General features: G+C 38.5%; 1 protein-coding gene across 1 annotated transcript; it reads right to left on the bottom strand.

Moving 5' to 3' along the window:
* Positions 1 to 11,912: 11,912 nt before the first annotated feature.
* Positions 11,913 to 17,766, bottom strand: LOC111571222 (uncharacterized). Its single transcript, XM_023274320.2, has 5 exons — positions 17,476 to 17,766; positions 16,390 to 16,450; positions 16,276 to 16,295; positions 15,010 to 15,116; positions 11,913 to 14,068 (listed from the first exon to the last, which is right to left on the bottom strand). Exons 4-5 carry the CDS (start codon positions 15,114 to 15,116, stop codon positions 13,249 to 13,251), a joined length of 927 nt encoding a protein of 308 aa, XP_023130088.2. The 5' UTR covers positions 16,276 to 16,295; positions 16,390 to 16,450; positions 17,476 to 17,766; the 3' UTR covers positions 11,913 to 13,248.
* Positions 17,767 to 22,751: the final 4,985 nt, after the last annotated feature.

Genomic DNA, 22,751 nt, shown 5'->3' with positions numbered 1-22,751 from the left:
TTGAGGTAAACAGGAAGATGCCCATTGGTGCAGTGTTTTTGTTTGACCACTGGGTGGCGCTGTCTGACCATCTCTGTCCTCTAACTGTCCCTGCTTCACCTCAGTAAGAAGCACAGTGGCTCAACATCAACAAATAATGAGTCACAGTTCAGTTGTGCTGATATCATTGGCTGCAGTTTGTCTCTGTTTATCAGCTGCTGATAGTTTCCGACCGACGATGCAAACAGAAAATCATTTCTGGTAATTTGAGCGAGTTACATAATGAAATGACGCATTTTCAAGCTTTCTGTTCCTCCTCAAGTGAATTCTGAAAAGGCTTTTAATGAAGGTCCTCTTCATTAGTCCTGTGAATGGATTTGCACTTTGCTAATTTGTGAACATTGTGAGAAATAAGAGCACAAATTCAAGGACTGAATAAAGTGTTTTTCTTGATAGAAGGATTCTGAGAAAGAAGCATATTAATTGGTTTAAATTGCGAAGCCTCTGCAAAAAGATCAATTAAACGATTGATGTTTAGTTGCAGTTTTGTGTAATATTAATATAAACTTCTCTGAACTTTGCTACTCTAAAATTTTTACTCAGTGTGGTTCATTTTCACTGCAACATAAAGTCCTGCACCTCTATGGAAACAGAACAACCATGAAGAATGAGAGAGAAATGGTTTTTGTTAAAATCTTCATCCACAGTTGTTACCAATACTGGGAAAAAAAGTTTTAAAAAAATCATGTGTAGAAAGATGTTTCACCATGCTGAATGTATCTTCCAACAACTTGCTTCTCTGTTCACTGTTTCTGAGCCATGCTGCATTTATTTTATGGGTCCAGTAGGTTTGACTTTCATCTCTGTCTGAAAATTAGCAAAATGATGTGAAATTTGTCCAGAGTCACGTAAAGTGTTTCCAAATTAATGAAAGAATCGACCACAATAACTTGAACACTGTCCAAAATTACTTTAAATTTGTTCAGAATGACTCAAAATCAGTTCAAAATGACATTTTTCAAGGACTTTTGGACACTTTTTTTGTCGTTTTGGATCATTTTGAGTCATCTCTATAAACTTATTCTCTCTACTCTGCTCATGATCTGTAGAAAGATGTTTCACCATGCTGAATGTATCTTCCAACTACTTGCTCCTCTGTTCACTGTTTCTGAGCCATGCTGCATTGATTTTATTGATCCAGTAGCTTTGACTTTCATTTCAGTCTCTCTGTGGAAACACTCATTCAAGTAGCCTCTAAGTTTTTGTTACTTGACTGTTGGTCAGAAATGAGTCCACTGCTTCTCAAACTCATCCAGCCCCTTAAATGAGCAAATGTATCCATTTTAATTATAAAATACACTTAAAAACAAGAAAAGGCTTCCCCATGTCTGTTTAAATATTCTTTGTTTGAAGCCAACGCACCTCCCAAGATTATGTGCATCATCCTGTTATATGACTCACTTATTTCCAAGAAGAAACATGAGAGGACATTCAAAGCTCTGCCTGGAGGCTGAAACATTGCACTCGTGTGCATTTTTTAATTAAAGAATATTGAATGTGTGTCTTCAGTCCTGCATTAGTAAAAAGCTTGTTGTGGTGTTGCGTCAACGCTAACTGCTGTGTTGCTAATTTCACACTAAATTCGCTGCTTTGCATCATCGCTGCAAAACACTGGAGTTAAAACATTCAGATAATGAGAGAGAAACACGCAACTGAAGAGAGAAAACAAGAAAAACTAAGTTATTGTAGAGTATTACATGTAAAGTAGCTGACATATAATACAGTGTTTGTTTTGTCCATCAACTAACACACTTTACAGACAGAAGAATAAATCCTGCCTGGATGGTGACTCAGCAGGGATAATGTTGAATAAGACAAGAAAAATATTTACCAACTCTACAGAATATCTGAGAGAAGAACCTTTATATTTAGAATTCAATATTTTTCTTTACATAAATAAATGTCATTTCCATCATGATGCTGCCACCACCATGCTTCCCATCATGATGCTGCCACCTCCATGCTTCCCATCATGATGCTGCCACCTCCATGCTTCCCATCATGATGCTGCCACCTCCATGCTTCCCATCATGATGCTGCCACCTCCATGCTTCACATCATGATGCTGCCACCTCCATGCTTCACATCATGATGCTGCCACCTCCATGCTTCACATCATGATGCTGCCACCACCGTGCTTCACATCATGATGCTGCCACCACCATGCTTCACTTAATGATGCTGCCACCTCCATGCTTCCCATCATGATGCTGCCACCACCATGATTCACATCATGATGCTGCCACCTCCATGCTTCCCATCATGATGCTGCCACCTCCATGCTTCCCATCATGATGCTGCCACCTCCATGCTTCACATCATGATGCTGCCACCTCCATGCTTCACATCATGATGCTGCCACCTCCATGCTTCACATCATGATGCTGCCACCACCATGCTTCACATCATGATGCTGCCACCACCATGATTCACATCATGATGCTGCCACCACCATGCTTCATATCATGATGCTGCCACCACCATGCTTGTGTTGAATTAGGTAATAATTTTTTATATATTTAATTAAGTGACATTACTCTGTAGAAATCTGTTTTCACTTTGACATGAACGAGTCTTTTTCAGTAAATTCTTTTCAAAAAAGCTAAATTAAATTGCCCATGATTTAATGTTGAAAAGCAATTAAAAAGCATAGAACTTCCAAGAGTAGTGAATACTTTATATAGATCCCTGTATCTGTACAGGTGGGACTAATAATTGGTTTGTTAGAAGCTTCATTTAGCAACACTTGTATGGAGCACACAGATGAATATGAAAAGCTTTATATCTTTATTTCCCTGCCTCTGAAATTTGAAAACAGAATGTACCCCATGGAGTGGGCTGTTTATCACCACTTGCTAATTACGAGACCGCTGTGCTATCATTAAAGCACCGAAATATGAATACTGTGATATAACAGCCTCTTGGAATCTGCGTCTCCACGGCAACGAAACATAATGCGTGTTAATATTTAGACAGGGCTGTACATGCGATGTAATTACAGGCCTACGTTAAATCCTTAAATAACATCAGTGCACAATCGACTCTGGGCGCTCGGTCTGAAACGTCGAACTGAGCCACTCTTCCCTCCATTGTTGTCGCCTCAAAGACGGCAGATTGATTCTCGTTTCATTCTCTGGGATACAAAAAAAAACCCTTAATGTAGTCTTTCACACTCCCTCCTCCTTCTTCTTCAGCACAACACCTCACTCTCATGTTCCAGGTTAACTCAATTACACTGAATAATCTGCTGCTCCCTGGTTCCTCCAATTACTGCCATTATACTGAAACCCTGATGGTGGACATCCAGTCTGAACCTGAAGTGTTTTATCTTGAGCCGCAGCATCGAATATTTTTTAAAGATTCACTTATTTGTACATGAATAAAATCAACAAAACACAACATTTCTGGCTCAGGCTCGTTGATGTTGTGAATTAACACCTAAGGTGAGACTCCAAAGGTGCATTTTTGCTGAGACACATCTAATTGCTTAAAGCTGTGCTATGTGAGCTGCTAATGTTATGCAGAAATAAAAGGTTCTGCAAAGTTGAGTTTCATTAAATTCATTTTGAGCTTTTGGTTTCATCAAGAATGACTTTAGCTGCTGCTATTGACCTTTACCTCATTCTTCTTTGTAAAACTGCACAAACTCCATCTAGTATTGTGAGGAAACAGCTCTTTTCAAGTCTTTAAACCATTTCTGGGGAGCTTTGACTGTAAGTGTTGATACTTCACATCATGATGCTGCCACCACCATACTTCCCACCATGATGCTGCCACCACCATGCTTCACATCACGATGCTGCCACCACCATGCTTCACATCATGATGCTGCCACCACCATACTTCCCACCATGATGCTGCCACCACCATGCTTCACATCATGATGCTGCCACCACCATGCTTCACATCATGATGCTGCCACCACCATGCTTCACATCACGATGCTGCCACCACCATGCTTCCCACCATGATGCTGCCATGTAAAACCTACTCTGTTTTATCATCTGTTTTCTTCTAAATGGGGCCATGATTTACTGAATTAACATCATGCTGTGTTGAAGGAGACTTTAAACTAGCAATTGAAATCATAAACTCATCAGAATAATATTTACTGAGGTAGTAAATCAAGTGAGAAATCGGCTCATGTTCTCATAGACTTTGCAGCCAGAGGAGTCGCCCCCTGCTGGCTGTTAGAGAGAATGCAGATACAAAGCTTTACTTTTCAGATCTGGATGCCATGTTAATCAATTATCTACAGTTTTAGGTGATAATCTGCATTATGTAAAATTATCTTCAGCCTAATGTTTGAGCAGAACTTCCTCTTTTTTGTTATTAGCTTAATAAAACACGTGAGTGATGACTTTCTGCCTGTTCCTCTTCCTCCCAACACTGCTGTGAAGCGACAAATTAAATATTAATCTTCCTGAATTTATGATGGAGGACAGCGGGTGGGAGAAGATAGAAGGAAGATGGAGGGATGTTAAAACGAGACATTACCAGAGAGGAAGAAGGAAAGGCAACGCTCTAGTTTAAAATCTCCATCTAGACTTTTAAATGCCTCGACAACATAAACTCCCAGTGGAAATAAACAAAATGCTGTTTTCTGCTTTAAAAAATAAACCTGATACAAAAATGTCCTTGGCAGAAAAGGCTCTTTTTTCAGTCTAAGCTGTTTATAGATTTGATACCAATACATTTCAGTTGCTCTGTACAGGAAATAGAAATCAGAATGTAGTAGGGTTACAAATAGGTACAAAACAGTCTCTTAATTTATTTAAAACTGACCAAGAATCTGGAAATAAACTCATTTTATCTCCAGTATGTCTAATTTTGCTTGTAAAACGTGAAGCTTTCAGGCTTTAAGCTCAGGCTCTACACTAAAAAAACACGTTTTTCCCATGCATTGCTCAGTTTAGAGAGTTTGGAACACAACTCAGGGCAAAAAAGACATTTATAAGCAATGTTTTGGTGCCAACACTCCCTCTAATGAAGGTCTAGCACCACAATAGCACTAATAAATGTGTTTTTGCAAGTTAGACAGTGTGTTAGAGTCAAACTTTGGGCGATAATTCTTGCCTTCATTGGCACCTGCTGTGTGAAATAAATATGCAAAGAGTTCCTTTGTTTTAAATCAAGACTATTTGGGGGCAAAATCACATCCAGAACACACATTTAGGAGTTTATTTAACTGCATTTGTTGGTTTGTTTCTGCAGATTTTAATTATAATACATGATTTACAGACAGTTTACTCAAAATTAGGATTTTTTTCTGAGACAGATATCTTCACTTTAGAAGCATCAACATACAGCAAATGTTCAAATTTTATTCTGATCTGTGATGATCAATACACTGAATCATGGTCAATTTAATTAAAAATACCATAAAAGACTCTTCACTGTCAAAGTGAAAACAGGTTTCTACAAAGTAATGTTAATTAATTCAAAATATATATTGTAAAGTAAGTTTTTGCATAGGTATTCCATGAAGCCTACATTTGTTAGATGGTTTAGACTGGTTTAGTTTATTTATTTTGCAAATTATTGTCCAGAAAAAAGCTAATTTAATTGTTTAAAATATCAAAAAGCAATAAAAGGACAAAACTTCTGAGGGTGGTGGAAGTTTTTGACACTATATCAGCGATGGCCTGATTTATAAGACATTTTGTCCCTAAAAATGTAGCAAAAATGTATTTTTCTTCTGGCTGTTGACAGCATGTTTTTTATGGATGCAATGATAAAACAGATTTGTAAAAACTTTTGGCACTAATGTGACAACAAAATTAAACTGGTTTTAACAAATCTGATTTGGAAATAATGCAAAAAAAATGCATTTTTGGATATTTTATCCCTTTTCTGCAGTCTTATTAATAATGTTTTATTGTCTAATTTTAATATTTAATTGTTGCTGTCTAATGCTTTGTATATATTTTAATGCTTTAATTAAAGTCTTAAATAATAGTCCATATCTAATCATATAATTTTATAGAATTTGCAATCGAAAAACAATATAGTTTTATTGTAAGTAATCAGCTGAGGTAAGTTTCATGCTGTGTTTGTTAAAACTGGATGTTTTTCTCTAAAATGTTGCTGCAGTTCTTTATTTTTATTGCAAGCCTCCACGAGATTTGAACCTGTTATGAGTCAGATGAGGCTCCTAACTGCTCCAATTTGACATAATTTCCCGTTTCAGTTGGATTTTCACCAGGTGGGTTTGTGTTATAAAAGCTTCCTGCTGGGATCCATCCGAGGGCAAATCAGAGACAGAACAGTTTCTGCCACAAAGCTGGAAGTCCTTTTACAGAATATAACGTTTAAATTAGCCTCTGTCACATCCTGCCAGAGAAATACGAGGGTTTGATATCCGGTTAAATGCCCCAAAAAGATCTTGTGGAATATAAGTTTGATGCATTTGCAGAGTTGGAAACTTTTATATAGAAACTTCGACTACATTGAGATCAAAGCGATTAAAACTTCTGCTGAACTTTCTCTGATTTGCCTCAAATTTTTTGTTGCATAAAATATTCATATTTATAAAGATATTTGAGAAATTTTGGCTTGATATGCCAAATATTTTCTGAGATAAATATTTTTAGACTGCTGTTTTGATGTTTTTTCTCACATTAAAATTTGATTCTGTTTGAACAACAATATCTGAGGAACTATTAAAGGTAAAATCATGACACTTCCACTGCTATTTCTCACCATGTCATTGATTTAGAATCTATAAAATTGAACATGTAGATCAAACAGTCCCTAATTATGGGTGAGTTGAAGTAAGATGTGTGGTTCCATCAGGAAAATTAACCTAATCTAAGATTAAAATTGCGATATTTGTGTAAAATTACTTTATTCTACTGTAAAAATGTGCAAAAAATTAAGTATTTGCTTTTGACAGATTCTGAGAAAATAAAAATAAAAATCTGCATTTCTTCACAAAACTAAGAAGTTATGACTGAGTCAAATGTGACTGAGAGTGAGTTGGTAAAAATTTGGAGTTTAAAATGAACTGCAGGCAGTGTTGAAATGTTTACATGGAAACAAATTAGGTAGTAAAATATTTATTGTATGTAGAGTTGTTGTTTTTTTACAATGTTGGTGATACTAGTGGGTACTTGGAGAAATATTGTACATGTTGATTCCATTTTTTAAAATTTTCTTATTAGAAAATAATCAAAGGATCTCAACTTTTATTTTATTTGTATTCCATATGATTTATGGCATTATAGCTGTTATACTGCAGAAAACATTTTCTGCATTTCTGTGCTGTTTCTATGGAATGCTGTGATTTTTTAAAAAAAGAAGTGTCTTCAGAGATCCTATTTGCGTTTCTTTCTGCAGATTATGCAGCTGATGAGCTTGCATGTTCATTAGACTGATTCCTGCACTGAGCTGCATGTGGGATCTGTTCAGCCAAAGTCGTGTTCTGTTGACCAGCGAGCAGATGCTCTGCAGCAGCGGGGGGTTAAGCACCTTGCTCAAGGGCACCTTGACGGCGGTTAATGGAGAGGATCCAGTCAGCAAACACACCGATTCAAATCTCTCCTCTTAAACCGGAATTCGTTCGGGAAAAAAGGCTGTTTTCAGGATAAAATCGTTTATTTTTTTGCACACAAAGTTGTGAAAGAACATCAGTGAGTGACTTTGTAGAGCAGGAAAGTCATTTTAACGACTGAGACGAAGCGATAAAGATGAAAACGTGTCCAACGACGTGACGGATGGACTTCACTGTTCACCAGACTGTGCCAGAAAATGAAATGATTTAGGGAGTGGAGCTGCAGACAGGTCGGACTAAAACAAAGGAGTAAAACTGTCCGGCTAAAAATGTAATCCTGGCTCAGAGCAGTGCATCAGTTTTCAAAGTAAAATCAGTCAAATTTTCCTATAAAACGTTATTTTTACAGCGTGTTGCAGCTTATTACAGTGTAAACATCTGTACTACTCTGCAGTAAACTACACTGTTCACCACAGGCTAAAAAGTTTGTCAAATAAATGCATCTTTTCTAGTTTGCTTAACGTAGATAAAGGGTCTATGAAAAGTATTAACCCTCTTGGATGTTTCTCCTTTTTATTGCTTTTCAACATTAAGTCATGGTCAATTAAAGTTTGATTGTTTTTGTTCAGAATTTCCAAAAATAAAGACTCTTTGATGTCAAAGTGAAAAACCAATTTCTACAAAGTCATGACAGTTAATTAAACCATAGTTCACATGATGCTGCCACCACCATGCTTCACATCATGATGCTGCCACCACCGTGCTTCACATCATGATGCTGCCACCACCATGCTTCACGTCATGATGCTGCCACCACCATGCTTCACATCATGATGCTGCCACCACCGTGCTTCACAATGGGGAGTGTTGGTTTGTGATGATGTTCAGTGTTTGGTGTCTACAAAGCATTATGTCTAGTCTGATGACCTTAAATCTCCATCCTGGTCTCCTCAGACCAAACAACCTTCTTCAGTTTTCTTCAGATTCTCCACATGTCTTCTACTGAACTCTAGTCCAGATTTAATTACAGTTTTTCCAACAGAGTCTTTCTCTTTGTCTCCATAAAGCTTTGACTGGTGAAGAACAGACAACAGTTATTGGATGAACAGTCTCTAACATCTCAGCTGCTGAAGCTGGAACTCCTTCAGAGGAGTCATAGGTGTCTTGGTGGCCTCCCTCTCTAGTCTCTTTCTTTGCGGTCTCAGTTTTTGAGGACGTCCTGCTCTAGTCAGATTTATTCATTTTCCATCTTCCTTCTATTTCTTAATAATGGGTTTAACTGGACTCCAAGAGATATTCAGTTTTTTGGACATTTTCTCATATGATCTCCTGACTGATGCTTTTCTCAGAGTTTCTTGGAGTGTTCTTTAGTCTTCATGATGTAGTTATATCCAGGAGTACTGATCCACCAGATACAGGAGTCTTTATACTACAATCACTGAGACACATTCACTGACCTCAGATGATCTATATTTTATTAATCATGTGACTTCTAGCATGAACTGGTTGCTCTGGTATTAAATTAGGTGCGTCGCATTTTATATTTTTGACTATTCAATATTACTGCGTAGAAATCTGTTTTCACTTTGACATGGAAGAATCTTTTTTGGGGTAAATTATTGTCAAAAAAGCCAAATTATATTGACCATGACTCAAGGCAGGTGAACAATTTTTCTTGGCGCTGATCGACCTCCTCGCCGATCAATATAAACAATAAATGTAAAGAATGTAAATCGCATTACGACGCAGATGCAGCTCCCCGTGGATTCCTCCCACTCCCACACTCCTGGCCGGCCTTCTGGGTCACCGCGACAACACGGGTCACCAGAAATCGATTTGCACCGTGTCCCGGCCACATGAATCATCCATTCATCACGTCATGTGTTTAGAATCAATTCATCAAAAACAACAAAAAACCAAACAGGCGCTCACTCTGGTGCACACACGTCTGAGGTTGTGGCTGCTGCTGCTTCATGGGAGGCGGCTTTAAAACTCCACCATTAGCTCGGTTTCACATCAACCGTCAGCCTGTCAGAGCCGATCAGGAGGCCGGCATGGCGCTGAGGCTGGGAGGAGGCCGGTGTTTTGACAGATGCAGCCGCCATTAATGTCCTGAAATGACAGCGTTCGTCTGGAAACTAAACACAATGATGTCGAGCCGCCTGAAGAGACAAAAATATGCAGATTGTCCTGTTGTTTCACACTAAAATAATTGCCTATGAGTGTGCAAAGAAAAGGTAATTCAGCAAATTCAGATTAAGAAACTTTTTTTAAGAGCTAAAATAAGGTTCACATACAGATTTGGGTCAAAAAATCACAAAAATACACGTCGCAAGTCATAAATCAGTCACAATATCTGCTTCATATTGACAATTAATACCGACTTAAAGTAATGTCATGATGTGAAGCACGGTGGTGGCAGCATCATGATGTGAAGCACGGTGGTGGCAGCATCATGATGTGAAGCACGGTGGTGGCAGCATCATGATGTGAAGCATGGTGGTGGCAGCATCATGATGTGAAGCACGGTGGTGGCAGCATCATGATGTGAAACATGGTGGTGGCAGAATCATGATGAGAAGCGTGGTGGCAGCATCATGATGTGAAGCACGGTGGTGGTAGCATCATGATGTGAAGCATGGTGGTGGCAGCATCATGATGTGAAGCATGGTGGTGGTAGCATCATGATGTGAAGCACGGTGGTGGCAGCATCATGATGTGAAGCATGGTGGTGGCATCATGATGTGAAGCATGGTGGTGGCAGCATCATGATGTGAAGCACGGTGGTGGCAGCATCATGATGTGAAGCATGGTGGTGGCATCATGATGTGAAGCATGGTGGTGGCAGCATCATGATGTGAAGCACGGTGGTGGCAGCATCATGATGTGAAGCACGGTGGTGGCAGCATCATGAGGTGAAGCCATTATTCAACTTTACTTTGTAGAAATCTGTTTTCACTTTGACATTAAAGAGTCTTTTTTAGTAAACTGTCAAAAAAGTCAAAGTATATTGACCCTAATTCAGTTTTGAGAAGCGTTTTAAAGGGAAAAGCTGACAAGGAGGGTAACCACCAGAGAATTTAAGTGGTAAAAATTTGAATTTTGTTGGGTTGTACCACAATAAAATCATTGTCTATGAGTGTGTAATTTTGATTTTTTCATTTTTAATTGATGCAGAAATGGCTCATTTAGATTAAGAATCTCTTTTCCACAAGTGACATTTTAAAAAGGGTTCACATAAAGCGTCATAAAATAGCATCACAAGCCATAAATCAGTCGCCATGTCTTCCTAGTCTGAGCTCACACTGATGGCACGAAGCTTCGTCAGAGCCGTTAATGTAAGAATGTAATGAGGCATGAAGGTAATTGACACCTAATACCGCCTTAATTAAATTAATGTAATAAATCCCTCCTTGGTTAGTGATTTAAATCCCCATTGTGGCACCACTGTCTGTACACAGAAACAGAATATACACAGCGTTTAAATCACATTAATCAGAGGTCAAGAAGGGTTGATATTCAAGTAATTTTAATTAGTGTGAGAGAGATGGGCTGACCACAACTATGTTTAGTTCCATGATAAAGTGATAATAAAAACAGTTTCCTACATTTACCTTCCAACACTACATTTACCCTTTAACATTACATTTCAAACAGTGTTCTACTGGAGCTTTAGAACAAGGTTCCTGAACACCTAGAGAACGTTAAGGAACAGACTGGATGCAGAAATGAAGGTTTTTAATGGATTGGAGATCTATTCCAATGCACTGGATTGATTTTAATAACTTTAATGTGCTTTAAGTGTGTATTATTGAGGAACATGGTATCAAACAAAAAAAGACAACTTTTGCTGTCTAGTCGTAGAAATACACATCAGTATTTACTATCAGCTTGTAGCTAGTCAAGGTTCCTGATCACTAATTGATTGAATTTGTGAGCTGAGGAGAAAATAAGAAAACTTAAATTCCAGCCCATGTCGAGGGCAACACGTCTAACGGAGGCAAAACACACAAACACACGTATTATTAACATTAAATTCTGCTTCAGTTTCAGGACTATGTAGTTGAAGATACAAACTGTCATGGCTGGTAGCAGAACTTTGACTTGGTCTGTGGTTCCAACACAGTTTGATTTGTTCTGTTCAGTTTATACACTGCAGGAATTTTAAGGCAAATGTTTTCAGTTGGTTGTTCTTGTGGTTATTCATGGTTTGTGCATTTTTAATATGATGAAATGTTTCACCGTTGAACTGCAACGTGTGACACTGAAAACAGACAATTTTTGGGGTGGATTTTGTTTGTTTTTTATCAATAATAGTACATTGTGTTACGTTAATAAGACTGTAGGAGTTTGAGTAACAGACAGACGGAGCAGGTTTGATGCTGAAGCTGAGTTTTATTCAGAAGAACAAAGCAGTTAAAGATTCATTTAGAGAAACACAAAATGACTTAATGTCTTTACAGAATTTTACTTTCATCCTCTGAACTTCAAACAGCAAGTTCTGGGAGTTTTTTTCCCCACTTCTGTCACATTTTTTTTATAAAATCCTGCACCTCAATGGAAACAGAACAACCATGAAGAAGAAAACTCTTCTATGTTAGAATACCACAAATGATTACAAACATTTTCTCTACTTTTTACATCATCAGTAGAAAGATGTTTCACCATGCTGAATGTATCGTCCAACAACTTGCTCCACTGTTCACTGTTACTGAGCCATGCTGCATTTATTGTACTGATCCACTATATTTTAACTTCCTCTCAGTCTGAAACTGCTGAAAATAATCTCAAACTTGCCTAAAGTAACACAAAATTGGTCCACAGTAACAAAAAAAGCCAACAATTACTGAAAAACTGTTGAAAATGATTTGAAAAATGTTCTAAATGACCCCCAAATTGGTTCAAAATGACAATATTTGAGTCCTACTGGACAATTTGACTCATTATGGACAATTCTGAGTCTGTTCATTATCTGTAGAAAGATGTTCACCATGCTGAATGTATCTTCCAACAACAACTTGCTGCTCTGTTCACCATTTCTGGGTCATGCTGCATTTATTTTATTGATCCTTTTAGGTTAGATTTTCCTCCAATCTGAAAGTGTTCAGAAAGATTTGAAACTTGACAATAAATTGTCCAAAATTACACAAAATAGCCCAAAGTATTGAAAAAAATCACTTGAAACTTTGTCCAAACCAACTCAAGAATTCTCCAAAACAACATAAACTGTTCAAAATTTGTTCAAAGTGACAATTTTTGAGTTATTTTGGACAATTTTGAGTTTCTCGTCGTTTCCTCTCTACAATGTGAAAACACTGCCTGCAGTTCACTTGAAGAGCTCAGACCTCTTAGTTGTAGAATCTGGTGCAAATGGTGAGAGTTTTCAACAAGACATGTCGAATAAAGTGATTCTGAATCTTAACCCTAACCCTAACCCAATGACTGTCAGAAAACCCAACATTTCCGTCTGTTTTTGCAATTTCGGACAGACAAATGATGTCATTTTGGAGATTTAACTCAACGAACACATGCATTTCGAACGTGTTAGGAAGGTACGAGCTTCAGACTAAATATTCTGCACTTGCTTTTAGCTTTGCTCAATGAAGCAGAAAACGCTGCGTTTTTTTTGGCATGAAGGAGGTTTTTCTCTCATTCAGATTGAGTTCAGGGATGATACAAGTTTGATTGACCTGAATCGTATCAGACCCTGAAATCTTTTAACCTCCACTGCTGCTCCTCCTCCTGTTGCTCCTGTCCCAGTTTCTACTTCGATCACTGCCACTGCTGCTTTCACTCGCAGTCCTGTATCTGCGTCTCTTTCTACCTCTATCTTTGTTGCTGCTGCTGCTCCTACTTCTATTGCTGCTTCTCCTTCTGTTTCTATCACTGCTTCTGCTGCTTCTGCTTCCTCCCTCTTGAGGCTGAACGTTGTCGTCAATGCAAACATTCGCGACCTGCTGCCCAGACGAGCAGCTGTAGCACTGAAACTCTGTCTGTGGTTCGAAACAGCGGAAGATGTTTCTGAGACCGAACCCAGAGTCGCCCAGATTAGTAAGGGATTGTGCTAACTCGTCCTTGTCACGTGTACCAGATTCACCTTCCATTGAATAAGCCGGCTTGTTAAAGAGACCGGTAAACACGAAGGCGTACTCATCCCAGTGGTTCAGGACTTTGTTTTTGATCAGCTTAATGATGCTGAACTTATTTGTGGGGTCTGTACACTTGCTGCATGGGGAGAGGAAGGAGTAGATGACCAGGACATTTCCTCGGGCGTTCCTCATCAGTTGATTCAAGTTTTGTAGGACTGAAACTTCAGCATGTTTTGCACCTGCAGGTACAGCTAGAACCATAGCAGTTCCTACGTGCAGTCGTTCAGAGTCAAGTTCTTCCTGAAGACGTTGAGAGTAGCGGTCGTTCTGAGGGACTTGGTTCATCAGTGTGTCTGGCTCCTGACCCTTTGGGATGTTTACAGCCACACAGAACTGACTTTTCCTCCTGTCCTGGCCAGGTCTGTCAGACGGTGCAGTTATCTTGTACCTGTCAACAACAGACAGAAGCAACATGACTCTATTAATAAATACAGTGTAAAGCTGCACAAAATATAATTTACTCATCGACTTTGCAATGGAACCTGAGACAAATGAGCTCAAACACATCCGTTTATGCCACCGTATGCAGACAGAAAACTCATTTTCCACGACTGATCTCCAACCTAAGTCTGCCTGATGCAACACCATGACTCTGATTTAAGGATTCTCTGATACATCGAGTTTCTACTGTAACTGAATTTAAAAGATGTAGAGTTTGTTTACAAGGAAACAGCGGGAGAGAAATACTGAAAATGAAGTTTTGTTTGTCAAAGGAATGGCGATTGTCGTGCTGCACAGTCAATTCAATGACTTTTCACCATTAAATGAACACGATTGACTGTCGTTTTAAAATCCTGCGCTCACAGGAAACAGTCCCTGAAGAAGTAATCATCTAGTTTCAGGTAAATCTGACATCAGAAGGCCTTATTTCACTCTTTATTAAACTAATACATGAAATACCTGCATTCGTGGAGACTAGAGGTTTCCCAGTGCACAGTGAGACATTTAGAGAATTTTTGCAAATTGTAGTGTCTCTTCAACCAGGCGTTCTTCAACGAGGCATTCTGGATAAAAATTTAGTTCATATTCAGCTCCTTAGAGATGCTCAGAATTCAGGTAAAGATTATTTAAAGTCTTATGATGCAGATTTGATGTTAGCAGGAATTTAGTGAATGAGGAAGTGACGGCAGCGCTCCGCTAATTTAAACATGAAAGTGCAAATATTGATAAATCAATCTGAAATTTTATAAATATCTTCATAAATATCCATATTTTATGCCAAAAAAGTTTCAAGCAAATCAGAGATGGTCAAGCAGAAGAGAACTATCATTTAGATTAATAATAATAAAAAAAAGGTAAATAGGTTAAACATTTTTTTAAAAAGCTCACTCTCTCTGGAGGGCTGCTACAATACCAGTCAACCAGTTAGTATTCACAGCCAGACTGGTTCCAGCTGACAGCAGCAACAGCAGCAGCATCCGGGGCAGCAGGTACATCTGCAGGGACACAGCAGAGGACAGTTTAATATGATGGTTACTCCAGAAAAAAGTAGTCATTTTAATCTACAACGACATTAGTATATTTAATGAAGCAATACAAAGTTTTACCTTCATACTATGAATATTTCCAGAGTTACAGGCCTTTGAAATACATAGGTGGGCCCAAATTTACAGACTAAATTTTTTTCATGCTTGTATTTTCTACAACCAACTTTGAGCATCAGTACTATGGGATGTATCATAGTTTGAACAGTAAAACTGCATCAGTTTAATGTCTATGAGAGTCACAGAAAGATGCTTATAATCTAAAATCAGTTTGCCACAGAAGGAATCATGTCTAGAATATGGTCCTGGTATCAAGTAGGTAAAAAAAATTATCCTTTCATCGTCTAGAATTTGTTTTGACCAACCACTTATCACACATGCTAATATGAGCCTTGAAAGTTTACCCAGAATGCACTTTTAAAAGTTTTTTCTGGTGAATCATCAGAAAACAGAAGAAGTTTCTCTGGTCTGATTAGACCAAAACAGAGCTTTTTGTTCAGTAGATTAGCTCTGTTCGACACAAAACATCATCACAAACACACCATCCCCACTGTGAAGCATGGTGGTGGCAGCATCATGATGTGAAGCATGGTGGTGGCAGCATCATGATGTGAAGCATGGTGGTGGCAGCATCATGATGTGAAGCATGGTGGTGGCAGCATCATGACGTTGGGAAGGTCTTGGCAATGGGCCCCAGAAGGCTTGCAAATGTAGAGGGTTACGAAAACAAAAAGTACCAATGCTTGCTTCAGTGACATTTTACTGTTCAAACTATGACACATCCCATAATATTGATGCACAAAGTTGGCTGGAGAAAATAAGAACATGAAAGAGATTTAGTCTGGAAATCTGGACCCACGTTATGCACTTCAAGGACGGAGAACTCTGGAAATATGAATAGTATGAAGGTAAAGCTTCATTAAATATAATAAAGTTAATGTATCTTTATTTTAAATAAGCTGCTTCTGTTCAGGTTGGAACTCTTCAGATTTGGTTGATTTTACTTGGAATGATGCATATTTATGAACCTCTTTTATTGACCTTTCAGTGAAGAACAATATTGCAAAGATAAATCTGCGATGGCTAAACTTGAAGTCTCAAGGGTTCTTACCTTCGTGGTTGTTTCAAAATCTGCAACAGGAAGAAACAGAAAATCAAGTAAACAAAAACAGCAAAGCAGAAACAGATTTGGCTGTGAACAAAGTGCTGCTGGTGGGTCATTTACCTGCTCAGGTGGAGGAAGGTTTCTGCTCTCCAGATAGAAGTGGAGTCATGGTGACTTCTGTCTGTAAGCCAGGAGGTTTTTATAAGCATTAGAGGGAGGCACAGTGACACATCATTACTGAGAACCTTAAAATCAGGAAGAAAGAAAAGAGAAGAACAACAAATATCATCGTATATCTTGAACTTCAGTTCATCTCCACGTTTCGTCACCTTCAATGACCTGTTTACTTGAACTGTTTCTTCACGGATGGAGGGTACACAGCGTGGAGAGAGTGTCTAAAAACGTGGTCCAGAATCATGTAAAACTGGTTTAATATCAAGATGTGAGGATTTAAACCAGTTTGAAGTGTTACAATGCTGAAGCAGAGACTGAAGCGCAGACAACAAAGACACGACAGACAGGAAGATATTTACAATGATTTATTTACAAGAACAGAATATACAGGAATCAGAGCTGTATGATAGCAGGTGGCCCTCTAAAGGCAGGATACACGAGGCTCTACCAGATTTTAGACAAAAATCGGCAAATATAATCTCACTAACCCGAACCAAGTAATACAAGGAGCAGGAAAACTAAACAGAACTACACAACAGTTACAGAACCTTTATCACAATAAGCAAAAATGTACAAGAACTACTTAACACTAGACGGAAAGCCAGAGGCTACAGATGCCGACAACAGTGACTATGCTAAACAAAGCGCTAATACGACACAAAGCTACACGGCGAACAATAGCCGAAGAAAACGCTGTTCTAACAACTGAACCAGGTGCGGAGATTGAACGGGGACTTAGCTGGTAACTGACCGGGGAAAGCAGAGCAGGTGGAGGTGGTGTGTGGATGGATGGATGGTGATGGGGGCTGGAGGGGCTGTGGGGGGCAGTTGATCCGGATGGCACAGATGATGGAAGGCGGACGCATGCTACATATTTACTACATCCGTTTTTCCCGCATGTGAACGCGTCACATCTGAAAATCGCCCACTTGGTGGGCAGTCACTAGTGTTCCACTAGGTGGTCACATGACAGCCCTTCAGACGATAACGTTATTTCTTTTACACGACAAATCAAAGACAAGATGGTTTTACCTTAGCTGACATGTTTCAACTGCAACTGCAGTCTTCTTCAGAGCGTCATCTGACGTGTGCTGACGTGTCCTTTTTATCATGTGGCTGGTCTGACAGAGCTGTCAGAATCTGTCAGATAGGCCACGCCCCCCGCCGTCAGGTGGTCTCTGGAGGATGGAGTCCCAGGTATTAGAGGGTGTAGTCCCCCTCGTCCCGGTTCATGGAGCAGCTCGCCCGCTTCCTGATCTCGATGGCCTCCTTGATCCATCGTTTATGCTTGTTGGTCTCCAATGTTAAAATCCTCCCCCTGTCCCAGTCCATAATGTGATTATTTCTTTTGCAGTGATCCATGAGGGAGAGGGAAGGAAAAACTGCCCCTAACTGGCATTAGATGTGGAGGGCGTTACATAAAGACTAAATCCAAAGAGTAAACCTTTAAAATACTTTGAAAACTTGACTTTCAGTCCTATACAGTGGTTTGAAAACTGGAGTCTGAATCCTTTAAACTGGTTAAAAAACTTAATCCTGTCAACCAGTTTGAAAATTCAGGTCCGAAACCTGTAAAGTGGTTTCAAAACTTTACTCTGGATCGTTTTATTGAAGCTCCGTGAATTAATCCCTGATATTCATTGTTTCTGACTGAAGCTGCAGCTGTTTTCTGAAAGAACTTTGGGTTGACTGGAGAGAATAAGGGTTACTTATCTTATCTTAGACAATAAACTGTGTGAAAATGTTGAACTTCCTCACTGTTGAACTGAGATATAAGTCAGACTTCTGCTGCATCGATGACACGTTAAAATGATGTCTTAACCCTCCATGACTCAGATCTTTTGGGTAAACTTTCAATAGATGATGCTGGTAGCAAATGTGTGGAAAATGATCCTTTCATCTGCTAGAACAGAACATGAGCCTTGAAAGTTTACCCAGAATGCACTTTTTAAAGTTTTCTGTAGTGAATTATCAGAAAACAGAAACACATCCAGGATACCAATGATTGTTTCTGCGGTTCTAAGCCTTTTCCTGATCAGCATTGGCAGCATTTTTTTTTACCTACTTGATACCAGGATCATTTCTAGACATGATTTCTTCTATGGCAAAATCATTTTAGAATATAAGCATCTTTCTGTGACTCTCATAGACAATAAATGCCTGCAGTTTTACTGTTCAAACTATGATACATCCCATAATACTGATACTTAAAGTTGGTTCAGTCAGAATAGAAATGGTCCCAAAATCAAACCCTGTGAAACACCAAACTTAACTGAGATTAGAGGGAAGAACGTCTGTGTTGTTTTTTCTTATGGGTTTGATGCAATTTGATTTTAGACTGTGTTAAAACTCCTGCAATATTAGCACAACGTTAGCTTTAATCTATTTTGTAGTTAAATGCAATATATGTACCACTGACTATTATTTATGTCATGATTTTCAAATGCCACAACCTTTAAAAGTTCACAACAATTATATCCGATATACAGTTGCGCTCATAAGTTTACATACCCTGGCAAAATTTGTGAAATATTGTCCTTTATTTTAGAAAATATGTTTGATCATGGAAAAGCTTTTCTTTCATTTAGGGTTAGCGGACAGACAAAGTTATTTATTGTCATGCAATTGTATTTGCTCTGGTCATTCATGTTTTCATTAAAGAATGAAACATATTTGACAAATTCTGCTACGGTATGTAAACTTATGAGCACAACTGTATATATTTGGAGCTGTGGGTAGCTTATTTATGTCTTGTACTGGAAGTGTTGTATTGTTGGTAAACCTGACATTTTGAATGATTATACTCAAAATGAGCATTTTCAACAGAGCAATCAATCAAAGTACCTCAAATCCTGAATGAACTGAACAAATCATACAAAAAAAAACACCTCAAAGTTTGTCTTTTTGAGCTGAAAATGAACCTTCAGTGCTGAATCCCACAGTGATGCAGCTATTACCTCACCAGCTGTCGGTCCAGATTGGAGGCAAACAATGAGGTTCTTATTGCGGCTGCACGTTTCTCTACCCTGAGCTGATTAAATCAGGGAGGTGGAGGGGTGAGGCCGGCGGCTGCCAGCATGGGGGAGGCCAGACAAAAGAATTCCTGGTGCCATTCCTCTGATGCCGATGTGGTCATTCCAGAGAACCGGGAGGCATCTGGGCCCAGCGAGGAGACAAAAGGGTCAGACCGTGGGCTGATCTGAAGCCAGGACACGCTTGTTACCCCGAAGCCTTTTAAGAAAGAGATGGCAGAAGTGAAAAGAAAAGAGGGGATGAAGCAGACAGAGGAAGGAATAATGCCGTTTTAGAGGCTACAGCAGAAGGAAGAGATGGATCGGAGAAAGCCAATGAATATTTAACCAAAACTAATCAATATATTGTTTTACACTCACCCATAAAGGCCCGATGTGACATATGTGTCTGCAAGTGTGAAGAGGTTAAGTCTTAATCAATGCTTTGTTCTTTTTTTTTCTTTTTTTTTTTAGCATTTTAGCTTCGAGTTGACATCAATACCCTCGTCAGTCTTGTTTCTAGCAGCATAGAAAGTTCTCTGCAGCACCAAAAATGCAAAAAGTTAGTGAAGAAAGTTAAATATGTCACAGCTAAACACTAGCAATTTATCTCGGGATGTGGAGGAGACCAAAATATAGCTAAAAATATCACAAACATTGGACCTATATTCACCACGTCAACACAAATGTCTCAAAATAATGCTAACAACATTCATCATTATCATTGTTTAAAGGGATACGAAGCTGGAATTTGTTTGAAAGTTGCTTTATTTTTTTGGATAGATGAAGAAATATGAAGTTTAAGTGAAAAGACTCAATTTATTTAGAGGTAAAACATTTTTTTTAAGCTAATTATGTTAGTCATCACAACCTTTGAAGGTATTATGCTGGAAGTAACAGGAAATAGTTTTAAACAAATGCTTTTTTTGTTTGGAGAAATTAAGAAATATGAAGATTATAATTTTTTAGTCCTTTATATTCAGATTTTTCTTTCAAATAAATGCAAATTGTGGTTTAAAAAAAATAATATTATTGCAGATTCACAGTTTTTTTTTTAATGGATTGTGAGAAAACCCCTGCAATTTTACAGTCAAATATTGTAAAAGTACAAATTAGCATTTCTAAACATAAAGATAATCAATGCGGACATTATTATTATTTTGTTCATTTTTTTAAATAACAACTACCATTTAAATTAGTAGATTTTTTATTTAATTTTACTACTTGTTATTTGTAATTTAAAAAAAACAGGGAATATCTGCTAAATAACAGCTAAAATTTGCTTAAGTCTTTCAATATTTGTGAAATTTTAATTTGACACATAAAATACCCTAAAAATGCAAAGTTTTAGGTTATTTGAACAACAATATTTCAGGAACTATAAAAGATAAAAACCTGAAATTTTCACTATTTCTCATCATGTCTTTGATTAAAAATACAAATACATTTTAAAATGGTGGAATAATGTAATGTTAGAAAACTTTTAAAATAACGGAAAACATCTAGAAAAAATAGATATGTTTAGCTGCTTTAAATATTTGAAAATAGAGTAATTTTGCAGTCAAATGTAAAAGAATGAATCATTGGATATAAAAATATAGACATTTGATTTATTTACAGTTTTGACATGTTTTCTTGCTAGTAGCATGTGGATTAATGCTTTTTTGTAATTTGATCCGTTATTATCTGTAAGAAAATGGGAAACATCTGAGCATATTATCCCAAATTGTTAAAAATGTTCTTAAAATTTTCATTTTTTGTTAAATTGGGAGCTAGTCGTGTTTTTTTTTTTTTTTTACTTCAAAGCAAGAAGCTTCATGGGATTGTTCTGATTACTGATGGAATTTCCAGTGCAAACACAGATGCAGGAGGATGACTATGGAGGTTAGATGTGAAAACGAGAAGCAGCTCATGGAGTGAAAGATGAATTATTCCAGATGGTTGAAACAGAACCAAGCAGCTGATTGCAGAACAACAGAACCTGGTTTTCCAGCAGCCTGTTGAAGCTCTTAATAAAACCTCCAGACATGCCGACACACAGAGAAGCCAAACGCCTGAGGGTGTCCAGACACAACAGCTGTCCTTTTTAATGGGAATCACAATGGAGGAGCACCTGCCTCCATCCTGGCCGGGTGAGGAGGGGGGAGGAGGGTGAGGAGGGGGGAGGAGGGTGAGGAGGGGGGAGGAGGGGGAGGAGGAGGGAGGAGGGTGAGGAGGGGGGAGGAGGGTGAGGAGGGTGAGGAGGTTGAGGAGGGTGAGGAGGATGAGGAGGGTGAGGAGGATGAGGAGGATGAGGAGGGTGAGGAGGGTGAGGAGGGGGGAGGCGTGCAGTCAGCTGCCTCATCTGCATACTGTTTGACTTTGCTGCTTCTAATTTGGGCGTCTCCCCCTTTGAAGGCAGATGTATGTAAACAACATCTCTTTTCATGTAGGGAGGATTAGGAGTCAGAGGATTCTGGGTCATTAACCCCCAGAGGAGCGGAGGGTAACAAAAGGAGGAAACAAAAGGAGCTGCCGTCGAGGCTGGTTGACCAAAGTGTTGAATAACGCAGGATAATAAACGCTGCTGCACGGGTTCTAGAAAGGTTTCAGAGGGCTGATACTGGAGGTGTCGGCACTTTATGAAGGTCTGGTTCATCTTTCATAGTGGCAGGTGTAGATTTATGGAAGCTGCAGGAGATACATCCTCAACTTTGGGCTTTTTCCATAAACTAGTTTTAAAATGTACAGTCATGAACAAAGCCCGTGTAAATCTAGAGTTTCCGAAGACTCCTTTAACTTTGAATTTGGTCTTTGTCTCAAACCAATCCTGCATTTTGGTTCTTTCATAGATTTATTAAAGGTCTTCTGGAAATAGGACACAATCTGTTGGATCAAAAATATACATACAGTGAAGATAACATCTTACTGAATGGCTTTTGTCCATTTCTACCTCAGCTAGGTGCTTGTGACTTCTGTATTTGACTCCTCTGGACAGAATTGGTTCAGTTCAACTAAATTTGACTTGTTTCTTCAGGTTCTTGATGGACTTAAGTCGGGACTTTGGGGAGACTAGTCTAGAACCTTTATTCTAGTCTGATTGGACCATTTCTTTAGTCCTGAGTTTCCAATGACTCCCATAACTCTGACTTTTCATAATGGAATCATCAAAACACACGAGTCTGTGTATCAAAACGATCCTGCATTTTGGTTCTTTCATGGATTTATTAAAGGTCTTCTGGTAGTCTGACAAAATCTGTTGGGTCAGAAGTATACATACAGCGAAGACAACATCTTATTAATCGTGTTTTGTCCATT

This window comes from Amphiprion ocellaris, chromosome 20, assembly GCF_022539595.1.
Source record: "Amphiprion ocellaris isolate individual 3 ecotype Okinawa chromosome 20, ASM2253959v1, whole genome shotgun sequence".
In the NCBI taxonomy this organism is placed as follows: domain Eukaryota; kingdom Metazoa; phylum Chordata; class Actinopteri; family Pomacentridae; genus Amphiprion; species Amphiprion ocellaris.
Note: the sequence above shows the minus strand (reverse complement) of the source record. Positions and strands in the feature narration are given on the sequence as shown.

What these genes read in the sequence shown, in the direction of transcription:
- LOC111571222 (XM_023274320.2), bottom strand. Translation starts at nt 15,116, where the DNA reads ATGTACCTGCTGCCCCGGATGCTGCTGCTGTTGCTGCTGTCAGCTGGA. An exon ending in GTAGCAGCCCTCCAGAGAGA is followed by an intron (nt 14,069 to 15,009) that starts GTGAGCTTTTTA and finishes TGTTGTTGACAG; the next exon opens with GTACAAGATAACTGCACCGT.